Source organism: Harpia harpyja, chromosome 1 (genome assembly GCF_026419915.1).
Source record: "Harpia harpyja isolate bHarHar1 chromosome 1, bHarHar1 primary haplotype, whole genome shotgun sequence".
Classification (NCBI taxonomy): domain Eukaryota; kingdom Metazoa; phylum Chordata; class Aves; order Accipitriformes; family Accipitridae; genus Harpia; species Harpia harpyja.
Window position 1 is genome coordinate 45,567,749 of NC_068940.1, and position 20,887 is coordinate 45,588,635.

The 20,887-nt window shown below is 50.6% G+C and overlaps 1 protein-coding gene across 1 annotated transcript; it reads right to left on the reverse strand.

Moving 5' to 3' along the window:
• Window positions 1-552: 552 nt before the first annotated feature.
• On the reverse strand, window positions 553-20,372 carry LOC128144266 (centrosome-associated protein CEP250-like). The gene is made up of 18 exons (XM_052793282.1): window positions 20,149-20,372; window positions 19,400-19,456; window positions 18,609-18,691; window positions 17,871-18,036; window positions 17,019-17,125; window positions 15,731-15,958; window positions 14,515-14,659; window positions 14,084-14,230; window positions 13,666-13,896; window positions 11,915-12,108; window positions 9,557-9,684; window positions 9,179-9,348; window positions 8,183-8,362; window positions 4,915-7,434; window positions 3,993-4,148; window positions 3,457-3,564; window positions 3,239-3,289; window positions 553-942 (listed from the first exon to the last, which is right to left on the reverse strand). The coding sequence occupies exons 1-18, from the start codon at window positions 20,245-20,247 to the stop codon at window positions 751-753; spliced, it is 4,962 nt and encodes a 1,653-aa protein (XP_052649242.1). The 5' UTR covers window positions 20,248-20,372; the 3' UTR covers window positions 553-750.
• Between the last annotated feature and the right edge of the window lie 515 nt (window positions 20,373-20,887).

The following is a 20,887-nucleotide window of genomic DNA, read 5'->3' on the forward strand; positions in this document are numbered from 1 at the left end:
GCTGCTGGCAGAGAGCAGTTTTCACTCGGTTTGACCTCCTGCCCATCCCATCCCCTGCCTCCAGCTTTGAAAGGGCTGGCGTTTGTTACCCCCGCCCTTCGGAGAACAACCGAGCTGTCCCTCAGGCTGGCTGTCGCAGCAACAAAGCTGAAAGCAAATCACCTCGGGAGAGTACCAGCGCTTATTGTGCCGAAGCACGGAAGGAAAAAGGGAGGAAAGGGAGGAAAAAACCGCCGCTCTCTTGCCCCACCTCCCATCCCTGGCCTGTACCCTTCACCCCTTCATTTTGGTAACCACCTCCGTGTTTCCCTCTCTCGTCACAGGGAAGGGCTACGAACTCAAGAGGTTAAATCGTACAGCAGCTCGGAATAGCTTACTTGTGCAAGTGAAAAAAAGAGGGTAAGCTTTTCCTAAGCCACATACTTGCCTAGCCCTTGCTTTTTCCTACTAAAAAAGTGCAGTCCTGCAAAATCTCTTTTATTAAAAAAAAATTCTAGACAGCGCTGGCACTAGGCAATGCTTGCAAACATCAACAGAACAAATGTACCCCCGTTGAAAAAGTGCAGTCCCGCAAAATCTCTTTTATTAAAAAAAAAAAATTTTAAAATCGCTGTCGCTAGGAAATGCTTCCGGACGCAAACAGAACAGATGTACCCCCATTCCCCACAGCAAAACATAATACATTTCCGGGAAGGGCACAAGACCGGAACGCCGTGATGCTGCAGCTGCTCCTCTACAGGAAAAGAAGGTTCAGAGAGGCTGACCCAGCTTCCGAGTCTCTGCTTCCAGAACAGCAGCTTTGGGCTCCCTGACCACAGCTGCTAAGGAGCGAGACAGCTCTTGGTGAAGGTCTGACAGCTCCTGGCTGGTCTTGGCACAGCACTCAATATAGTCCTGCTTGTATTTTCGTTCTTGTGCCAGCTGCGTCTGCAGAAGGGACACCTGAAGGAGGCAGAAGGCCGAGCTCAGACAAGCCCACGCTCTTAGGACCATCCGTAGCTCCACAGATCCGGCTGTCGGGGAAGACGCACCCTCCAACTCCAGCCCTGACAAACACGTTGTCCTTGTGGAATGGGAACTAACAGGTTCCCAGAGCCACCCTGAACTGAGCTCAGATTACCGACAATTCCGAGTTTCTTTCTGGCATACCATTCACAGGTACAACACCGAGACATTACATGCCTATTAAAGAGGGAGGTTTCTACAGCATTTCGTAACCCAACCCTTTTTTTCAAAGGAGAGATTTGGCCTACTGCCACCTTAGTTCCACATGCTTTCTCCTCAGCAGGAGGACTGCTGCATACACAAGGTAGTGAAGAACCGTTCTGTTATGATCTAGTTTACAACCCTGACAGCTAGCACATGAAATGGGAGAAAACTCTCACTCTTCCTAACTTCAGAGCATTTCACAAATGAGCAGAGCATAATCTGATGAACAAAGCCCAGGAGGCAAATGAGCCTTAAAGGACTGCTGAGGCCTTCAAAATCCTCAAACTCTCATTATTTCCTGGCAACAGCGGGTTGTGCCTGCTGGGCTTTTTGGTGGGAGAGACCCAGCTGCTCTCACCTCCTGTCAGGTTGGCAGGGCAGCGCAGCCACAGCAGCTCGGGCGTGTTGCCCTCTGCCTGCTTTGGAGCGGAGGAGATGCCAGCACTGGGAGCAGCGCTCGGTGCTTTGCTGTTTCGGGGAGAACAGCTCAGGCTGGAGGTTCTCCTCTGTTTGCAAAGTGACATGTGCTTTGCCAAGGGCTCTGTTCCACATGGGAATGCCATCCCCAACCTCGAGCTAGGAGTACGAAAATATTCTTTCTTGGCAAAGGAACTCAAATAACAGAAGCAATTCCTAAAGGAGTTTTATGGCTTATGGAACCTGCTCCGTTTGAATTACAATACCAAGGTCTGCCAACGTAAAGCCAAAGCAGATAAAAAGAGGGACCCTGATCTGCTAAGCATCTAGAGCAGACTAGGTGGGAAACTCGGGCAGCCAGCTCCAGAAGGGGAATGCGAGGCGCTGAATCAGAAGCCGGTAGCGCGCGCGCGCGTGCGCGCGGAAAGCAAGACGTCAGAGGGACTTCACAGCAAACGATACGCATAGGCTAGGGAACACCACCCCTGAAGAGAGGGACAGCTCTGACCTTCTCTCTGAAATAATAAGGGCACCTTTGTGCAACTGGGCTTGGAAGCCTCCCACGCTTTGGTAGGTAACCCAGAGGTATGCGTGGGAGAAGTGGCCATCTGCTGCTAAGAGCATCTCCCAGGAAGGGGGAGATCAAGTGCCAGTTCCGCTGTTTCCCAGACCCAGAGGAGTGCCCCAACTAGCCAGCTGAGGATGATTCTTTGAGCTGAGCACCTTCGTTTTCCTGCTGAACTGCTGGAGTAGATCCACAGTGCAGGCAGACACAACAGTCACAGGGGGAAGGGGCTTCAATCCGTTATCTGTAGCAACAGAACTTCAGGCGCCGAGGCTTCCTGGCGAAAACACCCTTAAGGTGTAACTTGATGGCTTCAGCGGTATGCTCGGCTCACTTGCCAGAGCTGAGCACCGTGTACTTTACTCGCGTAAATCTTACAGGCATTTTGCCCTGAACACCTGCGAAGATTCACCTCCTCAGGGAGACCAGGGCGTACCAGAGCCATAAAAGCACGTGGAAGAGGAGTCTGGCGACTGCTGCTGCTGCCAGTGCCGCTGTCAAGGCATGCAATAGGGTTCAGGAGCTGGGATGTACATTCTTACACTGATAAAACAAGCGTCCACACTGTGCTTAGGTCTCCGACTCGGTCCGATACTGGGAGCGTGATTAGCACGGCATAGCAATAGGAGACTAACGGTTGCCTGAAGGCTGTAAGCTCTGGCGCTGCCTCAGATCCCTGGAGCTCTGATAGAGTGCAAGCTCTACTGTTAGCGGAGTCAAGGGAAAATGGAAGCAGTCAACAAGATGAGTAAGACTCAAGGGGAACATCCTTAGAATCTTCTCTATATTCAGGCGAGTGCCAGTGCTCTGAATTTCCTCCAATCCCTCTCCCACCACGCCTGACCTCTAGGCAAGCCAGAGACTAGACCTAGGTGCATGATGTTGTTTGGCCATGGCCAACAGATGTGTCCGACTGACTGGGTATTTCCACTGCCTGGTGTACTCACTGCCTGACAACCAAACAAAACTCGGGCTGTAGCATCGTGCAAAGCTGTGCCCCTCAGTACAGCCACGGCAGCTTTTGACGAGAGCTTTCCTACTCCTCACCTGGTTCTGCAACTCAGCTAATCGACGACTGCAGCGAGCGTGAGACTCCTCCTGTGAAGAAAACGCAAGGATTTCCTTTTGGTCTCCAGTTTGGCCAGGGCCATGGTCTACGTTCCAATTCTCTTAGGTCTATACTGGGGGGCTGCTGCCACTGGGATTTGCCACTGTTCCTCTGTATGGGCAGACCCTCCTCCCACCAAGTAAGATTCTGTTCTCACCTGTCTAGAAGCAGCCATCTTGTGCTGGTCAGAGAGCGAAAATCCGCACGCATCTGGCAGCGACCGACCACTGTGATATCTCTTCAGTCTCCTCCGTTCACGTTCCACCTGCACGTTGGTGATAGGAGAAAGGGTCACAGAAACCTGCCACCAAACAAGGAGCAAAAGGAGCTCTGGACATCATGGCAAGGAGATTTCTGCTCAGAGGCTGTTAATTGCACCAGAGAATGCTGCGGGCAAAAAGCACTCGAAGGAGGCTATGGAAGAGAAAGAGCAAGAGGAAACAGTTCCTGACACAAGAGCGTCAAATGTGCCTGTATGGGGACACTGGGGCAAGAAGGGTGGGACCGGAGTGAATGCGCATTTGTGAAGGCAACGGGGTGCCAGAAGAGAGAGAAAATACAAAAGCGTGTGTCCACAGGGGGAAGTGGGAGAGGGAAGGAAACAAGCAGAGGACTCCAGAGTGCTGTCTGTGGAAATGTGGTGTGATCCAGCGGACCGTGAGGCTTTGCAGAGGCAGCGAAAGCCTGTTTTACCTGCTCGAGAGTCCTCCTGAGCTCAGCATTGAGTTGCTTCAGCTCTGCCTTCTCCAGTTCCAGCCTTGCAACTGCTCGCTGCAGACATTCCAGCTGCTGTGACAGGAGTCTCTTCTCCGAGAGCCATGATAGCTGCTCCCCTTCTGCAATAGCCTGCTGGGTATACAGAGAGGAGATTATGTGAGCCGGTGCCACATAAAGGTTAGGAGGGACAGAATCGACAAGTCGGGGAGAGTGACCGGACTCGGGAATGGACAGTGCCAAGTCCCTTCTGCTCCTCCTGGTTGACGGGCCAAAACAACACACTCTCTTCCTAGGGGCCCTCCTCCCGATCGCCGTGGGGAAATCCACACAGATTTGCCTTCCGGCCTTTTGGACTGCAGCACAAGTACATCCTGAATGCGCAATGAAGCCTTTCACCTCATCAGGCAACGGTACGAATGCCATTATTTTTAATACACTGGAAAAGCTGTACCTCAGAAATCTACATCTCTGAAAGCATCCTCTAAGCACTGTCAGCGTAGCTGCTGTGCAACCATCGTTACAAAATTCTACTGAGGTTAGTACCTTAGTTTGGTCAACTGTGCCCCTTCCTTTCCATGCCAAACCCCAACCACGACACGTTGGCTAAGCTTGCCTACCTAGGAGAGAACCAAGTATCCACCCCCAACTTTTGGACTTCATTTAATTCTAACGGCAAGCTCTGTAGTTCTTTCAGTAGTTCGGGGGCTGACAGAAAACATTTCAGCAGGTGAATGCCTTGAGCTACGCAGACAGGCAAGCCTGCTGGCTACAACCACAGTTTCTTTGGCCGAGCAGGTCATGTATTTATGGGACTATATATTCCCCTATCTTTACGGGCATCGTCATTAGAATCCTTTATTGACACTTTAGTTGACTGATGATCAGTCACACTGCCTACCTGATGATGAAACCGGTCCGTGTCCCTCTCCGAAACCGTACTCTGCAGGATGGCTATTTCTTCCCTCAGAGTCCCGTTGGCCATTTCACTCTTGGTAAGGGCAAGAGTCAGTGCTTGTGCCTTCTCTCTCCATTTGACTTCTCTGCTCTCGGTCTGCTTCAAAATAGCAATCGTGCGCTCCAATTCTTCCCCCTTGGCTTTCCGCTCATCCGCCAGTTGTTGGGTTAGCTCCTTCTGTCTTTGCAAGGAACGGTCTCTCTCCTGGAGAACTCGCCTCTTCTCTGCTTCCTCTTCCTCCCATTTCTGGAGTTTCTGGATTCGTTTCTGTAGGGTCTCCCCGCCATCCTTCCATCGCAAAGCTGATGTTAATTGCTTCAAGAGTTCACTCTGCCTCCTAAGCTCTTGTTCTCTCTCCGCCAGAGTCTTCTCTAAGTACCCGACTCTGTCTCTGTGGTTCTTGATCTCTTCGTCCTTCTTTGTCAGAGTCGGCTGAACATGCTGGAGATCTTCCCGAAGAGCTCTTACTTCCTCTTCTAACTCTTCTAGTTCACCTTCGGCCTTGGTCTCTCGTTCCGTCTCGTGCAAGGCTTCTTCCAGGAGCTTCTCTTGCTCTCTGCGATGCCTAACCTCTTCATTCTTCTTGGTTAGCCTAAGCTGGAGATTCTGTAAGGTCTTCAGTTCTTCTTCTTGGCGCTGGAGTTTTTGCATGAGAGTTTCATTGTCTTCTTCTCTCTTCCTCACCGCGTGCTCAAGCAGATCCACTTGCTGCTGGCATGATGTTAGCGCTACTTTCGTGCTTTCTTCACGAAGCCGGAACATGTTCATTTGCTCCGTCTGCCTGAGGAACTCCAAATGGTTCTCCTTCACGATTTGGCTCATTTTGTCTAGATCCTGCTCTAGACTCTTGGCCTGCTTGCCTTCTAACTCCTTCTGCTCTCGAAGCTCCTGGACGTGCTCTTGCAAAGACACTATCTCTTGATCTCTCGCTTCTAGAGAAGATTCAGCGTATTCTAGTTTTTGCAGTATAGCTTTGGTCTGCATCGCTGCCTCCTCCTTTTGCTGTTGAAGCTTAGAGATAGCCTCCTCCAGAACCTCTATCTTTTCCTCTCTTTCTTTCAGAGTCAGTTTTGTTGCTTGGAGATTTGTTTGCTCAGCTTCACGCTTTTCCTCCTTTTCCTTCCACGCCTCACATTGCTTTCTAAGGGATAACATTTCTTGTTCTTTTTCCTTTAGTGCCACTTGAAGCTGCTGCAGAATTTCCTTCTGCTGTTCAGAGTCTTGCTCTTGTTTTTGGAAGGTCTCAATCAGTTCCTTCTGAGATTCAATCATTAAATCCTTTTCTTTCAGTATTGCTGTTGTGTATTCTAAGTCTCTGTGCAAGACATTCATCTGTTCTTCTGTTTTTTCCGCAGAGCTCCTTGCTTGTTGCTTTTGGATGTCTAGGAGTCTGTCCTTTTCTTTTAAGGTTCCTAAGGTCTGCTCCAGTTGGTCACGGACAGTCCTTAACTGCATTTCCATGACTTCTTCAGCTTCCCGGATTTGCTTTTGTTGCGACTCAAGCTCTTGATCCTTTTCAGATAAAGAGAGGGTCATCTTTTCTAGTGTCCCACGAAGCTCCTGCAGGTAGCCCTCTTGCTGTTCCTTGTACTGCTGCAAGAGTCTTAACTGATCCCTTTGAGAATCACACTCGCGCTCTCTGTCCTTAAGAACTGCCCTCAGGTCTCCAAGGCTCGCGTGCAGAGATTTCACCTGTTCTCTCTCCATTTCCAGTGCTTGGATCTGCTGAGTCAGAGACAGAAGCTCCAAGTTCTTCTCCTTCAAGTTCCCTTTCATATGATCAAGATCCACCTGCAGATTTCTCACTTGTGATGCACCGTGTCGTTCTAGAATCATTATTTTCCCTTCCTGGAATTGGATCTCCCGGTCTCTCTCCTCCAGCTCTTTGCTCATCTTGCTGACAGCAGTCCTCAGCATTTCTTGCTGCTTCTCCAGCTCCCGTATCTGTTCTTGCTGGGATCCCACCTCCCGGTCTCTCTCCTCCAGCTCTTTGCTCATCTTGCTGACAGCAGTCCTCAGCATTTCTTGCTGCTTCTCCAGCTCCTGTATCTGTTCTTGCTGGGATTCAACTTTCTGTTTTTTCTCTGTTATGTCCTTGATAACCTCACTGAGAGTAGTTTCATGCGTTTCTTTCTGGTTTTCCAGCATTCTCATCTGTTGCTGGTACAACTTCATTTCTCCCTCCCTCTCTGACAGGATGGCAGTCATATGAGTGAGACTCTCCTGCAAAGCTTTTCCCTGTGCTGCCTCTTTTTGGAGCATCTGGATTTTCTCCCGCTGCGTTTCCACTTCCTCATTTTTGATTTTTAAGATAGACAATGTAGTTTGAAGTTCTTGTTCAAGGCAGCGATTCCTATCTGTTGCTGCATTTGCTCGGGTTTCGGAGCCTGTGACTGATTCCTGAAGAAGTTTTATCTCCCGTACCAGTTCTTCTTTAACTGCTCGCAGTCTGGCCCGTTCCTGCTGCAAAACAGTGACAAAGAGGTTCAATAATTCCACCTATGTATGTTTGCTTTTCGTACTAGATTTGAACTCCTGCTTCAGTGGCAGTCAGGGGCTGCCCCCTCCCTCCCTGCCTCTCGGGATGTTGTAAGACCTTTCCTGCGCCGCCCTTTCGGTTGCGTCTTTCCCAGCTTACTCGGCCAGTCCCGTCTTCCTTTTTGCCCTTCTCCGAACCTCTTCTAGCTCTAGCGTGTTCTTTTGGGGAGGAGCTGCCAGGACCGCAGCCAGGATTTAAAGTCCAGACTAACCACGATTTAGGCAGTGGCATGATGATGTTCTCTCTGATAGGGAGGGAGGAAGGGAAGACAGAACAACCCCAACATGGGATTTCCCGTTTTTGGGGTTGGGCGTTGGGGGTTTTTTTGGACCTCTACTGTGTAGAGTTTTCATGGTACCATCCTCTAGAACCCCGCTGTGCCCTCTTGAAGGAGTAGTGGTCAGATCACAGACACAGTTACAGTGTTCATGTTCTCTTCAGGCTGCAACGCGCTTCCTGCCTTTCTTAAACCTACACTGTGGTAGCCTCTCGCTTTGCAGGCCCTGTCCCTCACGGCACAAAGGTCTCACGGCTGCCAAGGCATCGCTCCTCTTTACAAAGGGGTAGCTAAGAGACGCTTCTACCCAGACGGACAGTGTCCAGAGAAGCACTGCCAATAAGGAGCCCAGAAGAGTAAAAAAACCACACAAATTCTCCTTTCACAGTCTTTACCTCTTGCTTGGCATTCTCCACTCTCGTCCGTTCCTCCTCTTGTTGAGCTTGCATGGTAGCAACTCTCTGCTTCATATCAAACAGCTTCTTCTCGTGCTCCCTTTCTGTCTCCGCCTTCTCCTTTTCCCACTGCTCCAGCATCTCCTGTAGCTCTGAATGGTGCCCTTCCCGCTCGCTTGCCTGATGAGGGGAGAAAAAGACTTCAAGATGGAGTCCCAGCCAAGCTTCTCAAAAAAATGGGAAGCTTCATCCCTCCCACAAACCCCCACCTCAACAGCGCACAGTAGTGGCTTTGTGCCCTCCATAAATCATGTCCTATCAAGGAACTTAAAAGGAGGGTCAGCTGGTGGAAGAAGAGGAGATGTTACCTTCCCCTCTCTGGCGGCTGCCTGTTTCCTAGCACCTCTCGCCTACGGGATTTCTCTCTAGTCTCAGAGTCTCTATTTTCAAAGCTCAACTCCATTCTCATCGAGGAAAAGATGCAGATGGACTGCAGGGTGAGAAAGAGACCAGCACCCCCATGCCCTAGTCACAAGACGGGCCACGAACTCAAGTACCAGGAACAAGGGGCTGTTCCATCTGTTCTGTATGCTTTAAGCCCAAAGATAACACCTCTGTCAACCGTGAAAGGACAGAAAGAAAGGAACAAAGTTCCCACGACTGCAGTTGGCAGGAAAGTTAGGAGTCTACTTCATGGTAGACAGGAGTCTGGTAAGATCCTACCCCTTTACTGCCATGCTTTGGGTGGGGACCACCCAACCTTCTGCTCAACTCGTCTCAGGCCCACAGGGAATCCGTGGCTTGCATTTACTGTCCCGGCATAGTCCTGTAGGTCTTCACGTGCTTTCAAGTGCGAGCCGTTGGCTCTGCTGCCTGGCCTAGCAACGTGTGGCCTATGACAGACGCTTGCTGCCATCTCACACGCTCAGGCTATTATTCTTCTAAAGCCAGCCCACAAAGCTTGCCTGAAGAATTCAGAAGCATATTGTTTCCTACCAGGTCTTGCAGGAGCTTGTTTATTTCCACTTCGTGATCAGTTTCCCGAAGTCTGAGGGTATCGTTATACTGCTCTTCTGTCCGCAAGAGCTGTTGCGCCATGTTTGCCCGTTCCTGCTTCATGAGAGATCTCTCTGCTTCCAGCTCACATTGAAGGCACTTCACTTCCCCTGCAAACGTGACAAATGGCAAGATTCAGGGCCTACACAAACAGCGGTTCTGACTTCACTAACCTTCAGCCATTTGAATTTTTTCAGTGTAGGAGGGATCTGTCTCCAGCTCCTTCACTCCTTAGAAGCACTGCAGACAGAGAGCTATTTTTATACCATCCTCCCTAGGCAGGGGGATCACCAGAAACAAAGCACACGAGGCTCTCACCTTGTATCACCTCCTTGGCCTGCCTGACTGTGTGAAGTTGGATTTCAAGCTGACTCCTGGCGATCTCCAGCTGACATAAGCGCTGCTGAGCCTCAAGCAGGCTGGATTCCAGGGTCTCCTTCCCTGACCTACAAGACGCCAATACGGAGAGAAATGAGTTTCTTGCTCCTGACGCCCACAGGGAGTTAGTCCAGTGAGAACTGGTTCAAGATCCCTACCCCTCAGTACGGAAAATGGGTTGCATGGAAACTGGTATACAGAAGGCATATTTCTGCCGTTTAAAAGAGCAATGCAGGCCCCTCCGAGGGAAAGCCCAGGCTTTGCTTATGACCTAGCGTAACACAGAAAGCCCAGACGAATTTGATCTCCATAGCCAAATCTTAAATTGCTATTGTCTGATCTATGACACACGGGTAGCTGTGCTCACAAAGTCTGTGCCAGCAAGCAAAAGCCCAGCCTCTGCTCGCAGCCCTTTGCTCATCGTCACTTCCAGGTTGCTCTGCAGGGGCACAGAGTAAGAGTATCTCCCTGGCTGACTCGTGACTTTTTGATGCCGTTCGTAGTGTACGTACAGGGAGGTGATCTTCCAGACTCCCTATATTTCAAAGGGACTAAAGCAATACATCAGATGATATAGTAAAATCTCATGCTTGTAAGCAGCATCTGTGAGAAATCTGAACTAGATTTTATCTGAACAAGGACTACCTGAAAGGAGAGACAGGTAGCCTTCAGTTTAAACTCTTGGAAGTTCAAGAGAAAAACTTGCTACTTTTCTCTAAGCGTTGCTAACTAAGTAGGCAGTAGCCCAAATGACTTGCCGCTCTTTAAAATGGAAGTTGTAGTACTGCGGAGGCAAATTGTTACATCCATAGACTTCAACCAACTGCTGCGTATGACACACAGGATTCTGGAACCAGAAGCTGAAGTTGCCTCCCTGATCTAACACGGCGTCCTGCGTGCCAGGTTCCTACCATACACAGCACTGCCTCACTAGTACAGGCATGCAACCAGGATAACATCCTTCAGGGTAAAGGGGCACCCGAGTGGTACAACAATAAGACCCACAACAGTAGGATTTCACTGCTTTGATGGACGATGGAGGATGTCTCTTCAAGAAGGAGAACAAGCACATATTTCTGACTACGCCTATCTCTGGCAGTCCAAAGTAAATATGCTCCATTTTAAGGATAAATCAAAGTCAGTCTCTAAAACACAACAGAGAAGATAAGAATCCAAAACTGTGACGACAACAACAGGCTCTTGAGAACAACGTCTGGCAAGAATAGTTGCTACAGCCCAATAATTGACAGAACATAATTCAGCTGGATCAAATAAGAGCTGGAGCTCAGAAGCAGCAGCAGCTCTCAAGAAACAGACTGAGTCAAAATGGTGTTTATCAGCCTTGCTAACAACATACTCTGGAGTGGTAAGGCGTAAAAGTCAAGAAGCATGACAAACGGTCTCTAATTTGTACAGCTCTGCAAGTTCAGGAGTCTTCTAAAAAAGACCTGAGAGGAGGACAAACATCTCGATACGTTGGGTAGTTTGGGGTTGGTTTTTTTTTAAAAGCAGAACTTGTCACGTGGGATCTTAGAAACCTGATCCAGCAGAAGGACAAAATCTTGTTCCTTCCCTGCATAAACTCCTCCATGATGTCTATCTCAAAACAGCACGTGGTAAGGAGTACCGGACCCAGACATCAATGATGGGCAACAATTCCCGCAGACTGGCGACCATTCAAAAGAGGCTTCCCTGCTGCTGGTGTAACCAACTCTAGGTCCTGCACCACAGGTAACAAGAGTTAGACTAGAAACAGTAGGCCCTCAAGATTTTCAGCACGAGCCTCTAGCTTCACCCTAAACGGCAGCGTCCTACTCGCAATGTCCGTACGTAGTAGCCTTGAATTCTGAAGATCCCACGTCAAACTACTTGATAAGGAAAGATCCAAGTTCAAACGCGCAGAACAAGAAACCAAAACCAGAGAGAAGCTTTGGGTTTCAGTAAACATCTGCATGGTTTAATTACTACTCAATGCAGAGCCAAGGTACCAGATACCGAGGAATTATGCTGGCTTGCTTTGGACTTCACACAGGAACGTGCAAGGGGGCATAAACATGAGCCCAAGGCTCAGGAGAGCTTTGTTAGCTTTAGCTGTCAGAAAAATAACCTTCAAACCATGCTGTACTGGTTTGGGTTTTTGGTTTTTTTTTTGCTCGAGATTCTTCCGTTTTCTGTCCATGGAAGGTGAAAACGGCTGAAAAGCATACAGGATGCAACGAATCCTCGTGTAATGATTATCACCTCTATAATTACAGACATTAAATAATCTCCTGCCTAGGGTCTCCCCCCTGCCTTTACCTGGCCTCTGCCAGCTGCTCTGCAAGGCCTCGTCTCTCCTGCTCCGTGGCTGCCAGTCGCACCTCTAGGGCAGCCTTCTCGTGCACCAGCAATTCCTTCTCTTTGGATACGTTGGCCAGTGCCTGCCCTTGGCGAGAGGACTCCTGCCGCAACTGCTCCAGACCACTGCTAGCTGACTCTTGCTGGCGGTGAACCTGAAAGCGGGACAAAATACAGTTAGAGTCCTTCCTCTGGAGTTCTGTGCAGAGCCAGCCAGTGCCACTTCTGAATCAGCTAGAGGAGAGAGAGCTCCGGTACTCTGGCCTGAAAGTTTAAGAGCATCTGCTTTATACCGCCCTAACACCCTGGGCTGCCAAAAGGCACTAGGGCTGTTAACCCGAAAGCGATGTGTAAGGCCCTACTGGGTTGCCTGGGACCAGACAGCCCCTTCAGGACAAACGTACACACCCCAGACTACACGTTTTCACGCAACAATACCACATCTTCCACAACTGCCACCTTGCAAACTAAAATTCTATCAGGATCTATTCCAGTGCTGGAAATTTTCAGGAAAGTTTGAGCAAAAGCAACTTTGCTCGCCGAATAAAGTGGACATACACGTTGTTTCTCCTCCTAGAAGAAGAAAAACCAACATCAAAGCGTCACCTTGTCGCAAAACACCACCACACACCTACTTCAGTGTGTACAGCAGTCGGATGCAATGAGGTGATCCTTGGCAGGGAAACAGCCCTTGTGGTGGGCAGTGTCATTTAGTGATTTACGGAAGTCTGGCTGGTGTGGCCAAAGAGATGGTAGACTCTATTTGGACAGTAGTTCATGTCAACAATACTGTTTACTTGTCTTACACAAACAAGTTGTCCAATAGACCTTGCTGGCATTCCAGCCTGAAGACTAACCGTGATTTTATAGCTTTCCTCTGCAGTATAATACCTCTGCTGGCTATTTGCCAAACAGACCACGTACTCCAAAACTAAGGCTGTCTAACAGAGAACAGACCATCAGAAACAAACAATTCTCCTCTCAAAGTTATCCCATAAGACCTAAGATTGTACATTATGAAACTGACACTGAAATGATGGCAAGCTCCCTAGTCTCCTCCAGCGATACAATTCTCCCAAGCTCTTTTTCCACTCTACCAAAACCAGTTAGTCCAGAGTAAACAGTCTCCTGTGATCACCTCTTTCTCATCTTCTCCCTCAAAGCCTAAAGAGGATCTAGCAATTCAAAGCTGCGTGTATGTCGTAAAATACAGTTCCAACGATTTCAGGATGTCATTCCCGTTCTTAGCAGTACAAGACAGCAGACGCTGACTTGCCGCTTTGTCCCGCCCTCTAGGCCCCAACAAGCGGAGCTTGGAAAGTTGCAGACTTCACAACAAAAAGCATAAATAGAAACATGCAGCCCCGGGGGTTTTTGGCCTCAGAAAATGGGTGAGGAGCTTGCTTGTTTGCTTACAGGGTAAGGATTACGCAAGGCAAATCACCTCTCTGCAGCTTATCAAAAGCCAAAAAAGAGGCCAACACAGGCAGGTGGATTAAAGGAATCTGTAGAAGCAGAGGACAACTCAGAGAATTGCACAACAGCTCTGCGAGCCATCAACACATTTCCGGAAGGAAGTAAACAAAGCCGTCTGACCTCCAGCGCTACCAAGTGTCTCCTTGACAAAAACCACTGCAGAATCCAACAGATACAGCTTCACTGAGCCAAGCAGCCAAAAGCCCACCCAGAAAGCACCAGGTTTTTGGTCTCACCTGATTGAGTTTCTCTTGGGTTTCTGCCTTCTCCTCTGCCAGCATCCTCAGCTCTACCTGCAGCCCCTCCTGTTGCTCCTCTGCTTCCTTCAGCAGCTGCTCCAGGTGGGCTTTCTCTGCGCTCAGCGCCTCATTTGTTCTCTCCCACAAGTTCAGCTTCTCCTGGTCAGAGATCTTTGCTCTCTCCATCTCGTCCACTTTACCTGACAGAACGTCAAGCTCTTGCTCCAGCTACAATCACAGAAGCACAGAGGAAATAAAATAACAGTAAGATTTACTCTGTAGGAGCTTTGGCTTGGACAGAGAAAAGAGCAACGTTTCCATATTCAGACAGTCATACTGTCTGAAGGCAAGAAGTCTGAGAAGCAGCAGCAGCTGGAGACAAACACCTGGCAAGATCTTTGACAACTCTGCTCACCTGCAACACAAGTTTGTTCAGCTGCACTTTATCCAAGGCAAGAGCTTCATTGATACTGCTCATGTTCGCTGCTGCAACGTGTAGATTGGCTATTTCAGCACTCAGCTTATTCTGAGCCCCTGTCAACTCCGCTACCGACTGCTCTGCCTGAAGAGACGAAAGAACAACATGACAACAAAGACAGGAAAATCCCTGACTTCAAGCAGCAACTCCAGATCCCCTGTCGTGTCTCTGACACACTCCCAGTTCAGCGTTCCCAACAAGCACGTGGGCACTAACTACACCAGAGAGCCTCTGTGGTCTGATCACCGTCTTCCAAGAAGGACAACAACATTGTCCCTGTCTTCTACTGCCAGAAACAGCATCTGTGGTGGTCTTGCTATCACAGCTGCCTCTCCCACAAGTGCTGCCTCGGAATAAGGTGACCATACCTTCTCCAGTGCCACGGTAAGCTCCTGTTTCTCTTGCTTCAGCAGATCCCTCTGAAGGTGCGATTCCTCCAGCATCTCTCTTGCGACCACCAACTCGCTCTGTAATAATGAATGTTCTCCTTCAAGTGCAGCTAAGTCCTTCGGTCTATGAGAAGGGGAAAGACAAACAAGTTTTTAACGTAAAAAACATTGTCCTTTCCAAAACCACGAGTATAGAATCATAGAATCATTTAGGTTGGAAAAGACCTTTGAGATCATCGAGTCCAACCGTAAACCTAACACTGCCAAGTCCACCACTAAACCGTGTCCCTAAGCACCACACTCCACAGGTCTTCGAAACACCTCCAGGGATGGTGGCTCAACCACTTCCCTGGGCAGCCCGTCCCAACGCTTGACAACCCTTTCGGTGAAGAAATTTTTCCTAAGATCCAATCTAAACCTCCCCTGGCACAACTTGAGGCCGTTTCCTCTCGTCCTATCACTTGTTACTCGGGAAAAGAGACCGACACCCACCTCGCTACAACCGCCTTTCAGGTAGCTAACAGCTTCCCGCCTGCTAGTTCTCTCTCTCCTCTTTCATACGTTGGACACAAGACTTTCCAAAGTTCTTCTTTGGGTAAGACAGACTTCTAAAGTCCACATTAATAGTCCCACAACTACTTTTGCCTTCAGCAGCGAACTGATGAAGGAGCTGGCAATCTATCTGGGGAGATGTGCATGAATTTCCCAAACTAATTATCACAGGATCACAGGATGCTTCAGGTTAGTACGTGTGATGTTGCAAAATGGCACTCCTTGCCCCAAAGGCCTTCTGCACTCAGTCTAGCGTGGAAACGGCAGTACGGAGGGGCTACATTGCATATGATGGTCCTGTGCAAATTCCTCCCAACTCCTTTAGCACAGCCCTGGGTAGCAAAAGGGCTGTACAAGAGACACAGCTCTCTTTACGCTGGTCTCCATTTCTCACCAAGAATCAGTTAATAGCAAAAACATTGTAATATGCCATCTCTTTTCCAGTCCTGCCTTACTCACAAGAGCTTCTGTCTGTCAGATGGTTTCTTCTATCCGTTCTGTTGAAGGCAATAGTTTGACTAGGGACAGGAACAAGGCTGTGCAGTATGGGTGCGTTTTAAACGTGAACACAGCCCACCCTATGAATCCAACAAGCACCCACAGAAGACAACGCTGCTAACAGCAAAGTTTAAAACACATTTACCTGTCCTGAAGCTCCTTCTTCTCCGGGTCCCCTTCGACTTGTAAGTGCATCACTGCCCAAGTCTTCTGGCTTATTTCCTGTTCCGCTTGCTGCTGTGCCTGATCCTTGAGGACAGGTCTACCCAGCGTAACGGATTCCCAGGGCCGTACGCCACAGTTTAGGTGGGAGCAGTTTACAAGTATAGATCCAGAAAGCCTCATTTGCTCTGCCTTCAGCTCTGACAAATCTCTGAAGAAGAATCAAGAAGGAGGTAACGTTCACACCACCATCTTTATCAGCTGACTCGCTTCCGAAGCACGGAATTGCGCAACAGGAAAAGCCGGCAGGAAAGACGACATCTTCGTTGGGGACGAATCACTCATCTGACACTTTGGGATCAGGACACATCTTGATCCTTGGGCAATGGGTCTATTTGATGGTTGAGGAATGAATCTCTTTTCTCCTCAGAGATAAGACGAAATGTATGGAACAGCCAGAAGGCTTCAGGAATTAACTAGCGGGTCAGGCATACTCTACGCATTAAGGAAAGCTTATCACCAAATAAGGTAAACGGCTGACGGTAACCCAGAGTTTGAAATTGCATGCTGACACCAGAAGAATTTACTGTTAGGCTACGCTATTTTTCTCTGCACAGAAGGCAGCTGTGAGAAAGGAACCTCAGAGAGCCCAAGAACAGGAAAACAATCATAAAAGGGAGGGATCAAACTAAGCAAAATCAATTGGAGAAATGTAATAGCAGGGTAGAGAAGCTATTCTTTCTCTCAACAGTGTTGGTACAGGAATAAGCGGATGCAAACTGACCAGGATAAACGTAAGCTGGAAATGAGAAGGAAAAAATAAATATATATATATATATATATATTCATGAATGATCTTTCCATCAGGAGCAGTGGGAAAGGAAAGCCAGTGAGATTTAAGGCAAATTTTAATCACTCTATAAAAGGGGACCGCCCCGCATGCTGCATGCATAGCTTTGGTGAGTCTCTTCCAACTCGTCCACATATGCCTGTGTCTGTGTTAATATGCCCAAACATCACCATAGTCAAGTTCACCTGTTCAGGGCCTCTGCACTGCTTATAGCCTGAGCCCCTCAGCTTTATCTGAAAACCAGCAGCAAACAAAATGCTTCTGAATATAGCCTAAGGCATGCTTAATGCCATCGCTTCGGACTGCCAAAGGAGAAATTGTATCTTTAGCCGCAGCTAGGGTAACATCAAGGCTCAAAAAGCAGCTGGGAAGGGAAGCTATGTTTTTTCTGCAACGAGATCTAGCCTTCACTTCTACTCACCGGTCAGTGGCAGTCTTCATTTCCAGGAAATGACAGCGGAAGGTTACCACCTGACGCCACAGGCTGAGTAGACGGCTGCGTTCACCCCTTAGGTAGCTGTCATAAAGCTAAACAGGCCAAGACAAAAAGAAATGCCAATTCAGCCTTCGCTGTCACTGTACAAGCCTTTCAGATAGGAGAGGGTACAACCGTCATCACCAGGTCTCCTTTAAGAACTATTCCAACGGGGGCGGGGGGGGGGGCGGGCATCAAGGACTGAAGAGCCACCACAGAGGCATCCTCAGTAGACCTGCCACCTGACTGCAAAGAAGGGAACATCCACACTTCCCCTGCAGGAGCGGGTATCAACAAAGCAAACTGATCGCGATTCATCGTCTCGCCCTGCAGAGGTGTCTAACAGGCTCGGTGGAGGAAGACAAAAACAAGCCCCTCCGAGACCAGTGTCAGATTTGCTTACAACAGCCTATTGGTAAGGGAGGCCTGTCCTGTTCTTCTGTTGGCTACCCTGAATCCGAAAACACACAGACCTCTCTTTGGCCTCCACTGCTGTAGACAGAGATTTAGGAACTATTAAAAAACAGACGAGCGTTCATGTGTCACTGCCCTACAGTGCCCAGCAACAGCAAGCATTTGCCTTTGAGAACGAGCAGTACGGTCACAGCACGCGGGCACCTTCCATCACCACAATTTGCTGACACTCCTCCATCTCACACCCCTGTCTTCTGCTCGTAAACACCAATACATCCTCAACAGTGCCACAACTTTCACACAGCAAGTTCTCCAGGCCAGAAATAAAACCCATTCTCATTCCACCCCGGCATCGCGTCTGACATTCCCGTCGCCCATCCTTACCTCACGTTCGCTGCGCCACTCACTCTCCTTCAATTCCAGCTCCTCCCGGGCCCTCATCCAATCCGCCGTCAGTTTTCCAACATCTTCTTTAAGGGCTGAATTAACCTCATTCGCTTCATCGAGGTGCTCCTGCAGGAGAGCGTTCACTTCTGCCAGATTCTCACACCTTGGAAAGGGAGAAACAGCAATGAGGTCACTGAACAACTGCTATCCACAAGCAGCACCCCCGTCATTTCCCAACTCCCTCAACGCTGACTTTGTTGTCAAACTGAGAGGCAGTAAAAGTGCTTGCTAGGATTAACTGAGATCTCTCTGTGATGGCGTACTCATTTGCTTCTCCTTGCTTTAAGCCTTCTACTTCCACCTACAATTGCGGTTTCCCCTTCAACTTTGATGATGCCCACAGTTCACGTCTTGCCTCCCCTTCGTGCTGTCTGATCACTGGATGCATCACCTTTCTCTAGCACTCTGCTGAGCCGCTCACCTACTGAACCACAGAATAATCTAGGCTGGAAAGGGACCTTTGGAAGTCACCCGGAATAACCCCCCGCTCAAAACAGAGACATTCAGCACACAACACTATTACTGCACCACAGAAAACAGACTGTGGACCTTTCTCCTTTCAAAGCAGCTTGCCCAGCTGCTCCCCTTGGGGAGACCAGGCAGCACTGACAGGTTTTCCCTCACTTCCACGAGCATCCAGGATACCAGGTACGAGGGAACGCTTCTTCCCTGTACCTTTGCTGCTCCTCTTCCACCTGAAGCAGTGCTTTCTCCAGGCTCTGGTCTTCTGTGGCTTCCCACCTGCCTGGAAGGGGTCCCTTCAGAAGAAAGGAAAAGTTTAGTCAAATTCTTGTCTTCCCTTCACTGCTGCTAGCATCCACCGCTTTCCGCTCCATTCGCTTGGGTAGCTCAGGAGCTCGTGGCTTCTTCCAGGCGTAACAGTGTCGTGACTATGGAGAGCAAGGGAGGTGCTCAACGTGAGTAGCTCTCCTCAGTCCCCCACCGTGGCACTCTCGCAGCTAGGTCTCCTTAGCTCACAACCGTGACTGCTCACTTCGACTTGAAGCCTGGGAATGCTCTCCTACTCTCCTACCCTCTGTTCTTCCTAGGTTTACTTTAGCCGTGAAGCAGAAAGAAAAGCACGTGGCCGTATGTTGAACGCCAGCATTCTTGCCTTCCAAAATGCCACGTTTCAACCCATTCTTTTTCAGAGACGGCCATATAACGTAACAGGCAGTGTGGCCCTCTCCTGAGCCCTAGGACAAAATGCTATGCCAGCAATAAAGCACTCTTTCTCAAAACTAAAATCCCCCTCCACAGGGTTTCCTGCACTGGCATTTCTGGGACCACTGGCTCCTCTAAGAATGGCAACTGCACAAAACACTCACCGGAAAACTTACAGCGCTGCTTTAAACCCTCAGGCAGCAAAATCTTGCTTCCCTCTGCCATTGCTTTGGGGAGCTTGCTTTGGCCTGCGTTAACGAATGCTACCTACACGGTCTTTACTTAGCAACCTGCACACTCACCCCTCCTGCTGCCAGCTGCTGCTCCAACTCTCGACACCGAGTCCGGTACTGCAGTACCTGGATGGAGACATAGAATGAAGATGAGCGAATGCAGCTTGCAACAGGCTCGGCTCCTCCTGCGTTAGCTTTTCTCCAAGTCTTTACAGCCCAAGCACAGCACGTTCCACAGCGCTGCCGATGCCGCCAACAAGAAGTCCTTACGATACAGGCAAGCTTCACTTTATCTCGTACTGAAGAAACTGAGACGGGGTTTCTTTTACACGTACTGCTACCTGCTCATCCTAAGAGCTGCCTGCCTCGGCCCGGGGCCGCCCCAAACCACCCCCGCCGGCTCGGCTCCTGCCTCTGGGACAGCCCCCTGCTAACGTGGCCCAACAAAGGCGCCTGCGAGCCGGGCATCTTTATTTCAGTACGGACAAGCCCTCACGAGAGGCTCGGCAGGGTGACAGCGGCAGGGCCAGGCGCCCAGCGGGCCGGGCCGGGCCGGGCCGGGCCGGGCCGGGCCGGGCGGAGGAGGGCGGCTCCCGGGGCCTCCCCCGAGCTGCGGGCTCGGCGCCGTCCCGCCCGCGGCAGCGCCGGGGAACGCCCCGGGGAGGGCCCCGCTGGGGCCGCGCCTTCGCCCCCCGACGTCGCCATCGCCGCCGCCGAGGCCCCTCTCAGCGCTGCGCGGGCGGCCCGGGCACCCCGGCCCCGCCACCGCGGCCCGTCCCCGGGCAGCTCCCCGCCGGGCCGGCGCCCCCGCTCCTCACCTTCGCCTGCAGCTTCCGCACCAGCACCGCTTGCCGGTGCTGCGCCTCCTGCGAGCTCTGCAGCCGGCGCCGCAGGGAGGCCTGGCTCCGCGCCGCCATGCCCCCGCTCTCCAGCCGGGCTCCGCCGCCTGACGGGCCCCGCGGCGGGGGCTGCTCCGCGGCCTGCCCCGGCGGACCGCGCTCAGGCGCCTGCCAGAGGCGGGCGCAGCGGCTCACCCTGCCCGCCGGGCGCGACCGGGCGCCGGGCGGGAGAGCCGGGCTCGCTCGGGGCCGCTCTGTGGCAGCGCTTCCCTTCTCCCTTCTCGCTTCTCCTCGCTGCTCGCTGAGGGTGCGGGGGAGAGGCCGCCCCGGCAGCCCTTCGCTCCAGCGCGTTCCGCTCAGAGACCGTTAAGGGCCCCGCAGAACGCTGGGGGCAAAAAGCGCTCCCGGTGCAGTCTGGGAGAGAAGGAGCGCGAGGAAAGCCCAGAGGGTCGGATGGCGGGGTCTGGGGCCACTGGGGCAAGAAGGGTGGGACCGCAGGGACGGTGGAAAAGGTCCATCGCCCAGGGAAGCCAACTGAAGAGCTGGAACTTTCTACGAAAAGCTCCAACTTCAGCCCCTGGAGCAGGAGTTCCCATCTAGTACGAAACCCAGGCATACATAGGTGGAACGACTGAAGCTTTCGCTCCCTGTTTTGCAGCAGGAACGGGACAGACTGCAAGCAGCGAGAGAAAAACCGGCATGGCAGAGAAAAGTTCAA